General features: G+C 44.1%; 1 protein-coding gene across 1 annotated transcript in view; it reads left to right on the forward strand.

Annotated features, from left to right (window-relative positions):
* PRKCQ (protein kinase C theta) overlaps positions 1–5,614 on the forward strand; it is a 125,189-nt gene extending 119,575 nt beyond the window's left edge. The window contains exon 17 of the mRNA XM_075345325.1: positions 1,861–5,614. Within this exon, the coding sequence (XP_075201440.1) occupies positions 1,861–2,016 (156 nt within the window). The 3' untranslated portion in view covers positions 2,017–5,614. The remainder of the gene's footprint in view (positions 1–1,860) is intronic.
* The last annotated feature ends 386 nt before the right edge of the window (positions 5,615–6,000 follow it).

Raw genomic sequence — 6,000 nt, forward strand, 5'->3', positions numbered from 1 at the left:
GGGGTCAAAGTCCTGTTGAAAAATTATATATGGTCCAACTAAACGCAAACCGTATGCAATAGCACACCGCTGCAAGATGCTGTGGTAAGCATGCTGGTTCAGTATGCCTTCAATTTTGAATAAATCCCCAACAGTGTCACCAGCAAAGCACCACCACGCCATCATACCTCTTCCTCCATGCTTCACGGTGGGAACCAGGCCTGTAGAGTCCATCTGTTCCCCTTTTCTACAAAGACACGGTGGTTGGATGCAAAGATCCAAAATTTGGACTTATCAGACCAAAGCACAGATTTCCACTGGTCTAATGTCCATTCCTTGTGTTCTTTAGCCCAAACAAGTCTCTTCTGCTTGTTGTCTGTCCTTAGCAGTGGTTTCCTAGCACCTATTTTACTATGAAGGCCTGCTGCACAAAGTCTCCTCTTAATAGTTGTTCTAGAGATTAGAAGGTCTGTCCAAACTTTTGGTCTATACTGTATGTATTTAAGGCACCCTCCCATTAGGGGAGTTGCCTGTCCAACGCCTTTAGTTAGTCAGTCTTCAGTCTGCTAGCTAGTTAGTTGTCAGATCCTGAGCTCCTGTCCTGTTATCCCTGTGTCTGTCACCTGTACCTGCCTTCCCATACCTATCTGTCACTGCCGTACCCATCATATCTGTCTGTACCCACCTGCTTGTCAGCCTCAGTTATCCCACCTGTACCTGCCTGCATCTGTGTCGGTACCTGAGTCTGTCTCCTGTCCTGGGGCTCAGCTGATACAGTGCCGGTCACTGCTCTGGGAGTGGTACCTAGCGTCTTCCTCCCAGTAGGCATTTAGTTAAGTCCCTTCCACTAAAATGTAAGCCCAGCTCTTCCCTGTGGTCCAATTGATTCACTAACCCCACTCGCTGCCCCTACACTGGCCATGAGTGTTACACACAATCTATATGAGAAAATGAACTTTTTCAATTTTCAGACTGGTCAATAAGCCTAATTTTAAACTCACACTTCCTGATCTTTCCAGAAGGCTTTTCAGAAGTCTCATTATCATCACAAGTAGGATTACAATGAAATGAAACACCTCTGTAGACAGCAGATAACACAGGACTCAACATTTACATTTGTAATATCATATATCATCAAGTACAGTGAACTTTGCCCTAATAAATGTAAGCACATTACATACTTCAATACAACTAAGTAGGGTATAAGTCAGTCTATTACTGCTAATGTCAATGTGGCATTCCTGGAAGAACAGAATATGAGTCTAAATTTAGGTCTAGCAGTCAGTGTTAAAATTTTAAGTTTTGGATTTTTTTATCAAAATGTAAAAAAATTAAATGTATTTTAAAAAAATTAATTTAAAGTGATCATCATGTAAAACGTTCTGTTAACCGGCAGATATGAGGTTAATCTGGAAGTTAATAGTGTTCTGATGCTCTGCTACCGATGCACTGAGAACCCCGCTGCTGGAAGGAAATGAACTTTATTCATCTCGGCAGGCTCAGCTTTCAGTCATAGTGGTGGCACCGATATGGCACGGCATGGCTGAACTGGCTGTGGAGTCAGTGCCAGGAGCGCAGTTATAGCTGCTGATCACTATGCATAGGGCAGTGACTGAAGCCGTACTGGCCCACCCCTAGGACTGAAAGCCCAAGCCTGCTGGGAGGAATAAAGTTAATTTCCTTCCAGCAGTGGGGCTTTTAGTACGGCGGCAACACATTGTCAGAATACTATCAACTAGCAGATTAACTCCGTATCTGCAGGTTAATAGCGTTTTTTACATTATGGTTTGCCTTTAAATTATAGGTAATTTTCTGATGTCACATTCTCTTTAACAATTAACAGTAAAATAATTTCCTCAAAATCCTTTCTTCTCCCCCCAGAAATCAGCCAATGACTGCAGCAACTTCGACAAAGAATTTTTAAATGAGAAAGCCAGAATCTCCAGTACGGACCGGACACTGATTAACAGCATGGACCAGAATATGTTCAATAACTTTTCGTTTGTAAATCCAAAAATGGAGTCAATTGTCTGCTAAGATGATGTCATTATTATCCCCCCCAAAAATAAGAAATTTCAAATGAATTTGCATGAAAACATTTCTGGCCTGCAAAATATAAACTGACAATGCCTATACTCTCACTTTACCATAGGTGGAAAGAGACTGTCACATAACATTATTATGAGCCTCAAGAAATCCCAATATATGTGACCGGCTAATAGACAAGTATTAAGTAGTATCAGGAAGGAAGCTGTATTTATTGTATGCTGATGACCCGGGGACATTTCAGAGTTCGACATTTAGCATTGAAGGGAAGCAGACATGTAAATAGTTATCAATCTGCTCTTTCTAAATTACATTGTTAATGTAAATATATTTGTAATTAGACTCGTACTATAAAAGTGTGTGCAACAAGGTGTACAATGTTAACATGGATGATGGATATCTAACAGTTACTGGAACATTAGCCAAACCTCCCAACTTTTGAAGAATAGAAAGTGGGACAAATGATGCGGCACGCCATTGCCAAATTTTGACCATGCTCCTAACCACACCAATTTGACATTGCTTTCTACCCTGGCAGAAAGAGATGTCAGAGGGGCGGTGGTAGTGAGGAACATTCAGCAGATGTATCTGGAATGGTTGGGGCTACAGATGAGCGGATTGATTCATAGGACTCGTGGTCAGAGTCTAGGTCAGTTATACCTGGCAGCTGGCCTGAAGGCTGCAAATCCCTTACCTTCTGATGTTCCCGGAAGGTAAGGGATTATCCAGAACTAGTACAAAGTCATCTGTGTGTCCTGCTCATCTCTAGTTGGGACCTATGGATTTATTTTTTGTTCATTCATTCATAGTCATAGCAGCCAGAACTTTCTCATCTTGATGTAGCTTCACTATACGATATCTGGCTTTTTTTGGTGTCTGTATGTACGTGTTAACACATTGCATAAATACTGTTTTTTTTTGTTTTTTGCAGATGTCCGTACCAAACTATGCACTAACAATCTTTTTTGGTTATTGCATTTTTGCTGCATTTTTTTACACATTTTCCCCTTTATTTCATGTATTTTTGGTGCAGATGTGAAGTGGCTATTTTAATGTGATTTTAATAATACAGGCGCCAAGAGCAGTGGGTAAAAGAGGAGAGGCGAGTGTTTTCTTTATTTTATTTCATTGTGAAGCCCATAATACTATATGAAGAACTATATGGGGCCCATAATATCGAGGACTATGTGGGACCCATTATTCTGCATGGAGGGCAATATGGGGCCAATAATACTATATGGAAGACTATGTGGGGCCCATAATACTATATGGAGGACTACGTGGGGCCCATAATATTATATGGAGGACTATGTGGGGCCCATAATACTATCTGGAGGACTATGTGGGGCCCATAATACTATCTGGAGGACTATGTGTGGCGCCCTGGCCTAGCCAGGTCGTCACAAATAACACACAAACATCCCCCACCCCCATTAGACAGGGACACCAGCCAAACAAAAACCCTTGTTGCCGCCCTCCAGTGTCTGATGTCCACACCAGGTGGGGCGGAGCCAAGCGGTTGGCCCCAACCACCGAGGAGTTCACAGGCCTGGAGGCGGGAAAAGTGACAGAACAGTTTAGGAGTTTGAAGTGAGAGGAACAAGCACTTGGGTGTCTGGGTTTGTGGCCCAGGCACTGACAGCAAGGTTGGCAGACGGTGGTGGCCGTCTGCAGGAGTGGTGGAGCAACGTGGACCCATAGGACCGGGGTCAGGCGACGGCCCGCCGGTACCGACCGGGGAGCGAAGTGAAGCGAGCACACACAGGAAGGGCCATCGGACCCCGACCAGGCTTGGAGCCGCCGTCAATAGTCAAATCCAAATGTGACTGGAACCCCAGGGGTTTCACAACAGCAAAAGTCCCGATTGAAGGCAACCACCCACACCGTGAGGGTATACAGCTACTGCCTAAGGCTAAAGACCCAAGGGCTAGCGCCTGCGGGCAAACGGGCTCCTCCGGTACCCATACACCGGGGAGCGGACTACCGTTGGGAATCCATAGTAGTCAAAAGGAGAACATCAAGGTGCAGGGAAAGACAGCCGCCATCACCTGTCCGGGGAGAGACACTGCAGCCGGCTGCGGGACCCGTCCATCAGGCCGTTTAGTTTACCGAGGACTTTGTACCTTTCTTGCTGAGTGAGTACACCCGTGCCATCCGGCACCGCGCTGCTCTGTCACTGCAACCCTGCATTTCACCGACCCAGCCTCCCCGTCACATCATTGGGCCCCGGGACCACCGACCCCTACCCACGGAGGGGGAAAACAACATCCCAGCTGCTCCCTACCATCGCTCCCGGGAACCCTGTCACCAGCAGCGGTGGTGCCCATCTTCACCACGACCCGTGGGTGGCGTCACGGACTAAATCCCCCAAACCAACCACCCCTTTTACTCACGGGCGAGGAGCGCCGCTCGAGTCCCCGGATCCGGCCCACCGCTCGAGCCACCGAGCAGCAGCCGCAGCAGCGCCGGACCCGAGCGTTAGCGAGCGCAGCGCAGTGTTGTCCTCCCCGCCCGCGACATATGTAGGGCTCATTATTCTGTATGGAGGACTATGTTGGGCTCATTATTCTGTATGGAGGACTCTGTGGGGCCTATTATTCTGTACAGAGGACTGTATGGGGCCCATAATATTATATGAAGGACTATGTGGGGCCCATTGTTCTGTATGGAGAATTATATGGGGCCCATAATACTATATGAAGGACTAAGTGGCACCCATTATTCTGCATGGAGGACTATGTGTGGCCCATTATACCATATGGAGGAGTGCGTGGAGCCCATCATTCTGTATGTGCGGCCCATCATTCTATGTGGAGTACTACGTGGGGCCTATTATTCTTTATGGAGTATTAAATGGAGCCAATTATTCTGTGTGGAGGACTATGTGGGGTCTGCAACTAGGATCGCCCATGACTTTGACCAAGTTTTTTAATTTTGGCCCTCTGTGTACCGGACTTTGACATCCCTGCTCTAGAGAACAAAAGCAGAAAAACCGCAGAGTTCAGCCACATCTTTAGATGCACAGCAGGTGCAGTTTTCATGGAATCATATCCACTCTCCTTGGGCAGTTAAAGACAGTAGAATTTCTGCGCAAAAAAAACAGCAGAAAAAACCCCTCACGTTTACGCTATATGTGAAAACGGCCCATATGTCCAAGAAAAATGGACATGATTTTAAGAAATCTCTTCACTGTGGGTCTAAAGATGCTGCTGAACGGTTGTGGTGTTTTTCTGTCTTTATAAGTTTCTATGTAACGCCTCAAAAAAACAATTAAAAAAGCATTAGAAACCTGGATTCAAATCTGCACCAAAAACGCATCAAATAAAGGGGAAAACACATATCAGAAATGCAGCAAACATGCAACAATCAGAGATTGTTAATGCAGAAAAAAGCAGTAGAAAAAAACAGCATTTATGCTATATGTGAACACAGCCTCAGCATTACATTTGTATTACTTTTTTATGGGTTTCAAAGCCATTTTTTACACAATAAATAATCTAATCACTGTGTTGTGCAGGTCGTTACGATTACAAAGACACCAAATATGACCATTTTATTTGCTGATTTGTAATGTTTATTATTTTTTTTTTTTAAAAGTACATTAAAAATGTTATCATTGTAATTGTTTATTACTTTTTAGTTATTTTATATGAAGAAAACAAAATCTTTCTTTTGCTCTCCCTCTAGAATACAGCGATCTAGTAATACACTGCTATGTACAATGTATCTCTGTGTATCAGTAAAACTTCCATTTGGAGTCAGAGGATGAAATGCAGCTTCAAGTACAGCAAATTCTCCCTTTGACAACACTGGAGTCTGTGGCTCAAACATTTAGATATTGACTGCAATGTTGAAGGTTGTGGGTTTGAATTACGGGGGCAGAAATGTGAAAAAACAAATTGTAAATGTTTTTCATTAATTTTTGCCGTTTAATAGGAACAAAAAAAATCTATCTTTTTCTGTACCACTAGAATA

The sequence above is a fragment of the Anomaloglossus baeobatrachus genome, chromosome 4, assembly GCF_048569485.1.
Source record: "Anomaloglossus baeobatrachus isolate aAnoBae1 chromosome 4, aAnoBae1.hap1, whole genome shotgun sequence".
NCBI classification, from domain to species: Eukaryota; Metazoa; Chordata; class Amphibia; order Anura; family Aromobatidae; genus Anomaloglossus; species Anomaloglossus baeobatrachus.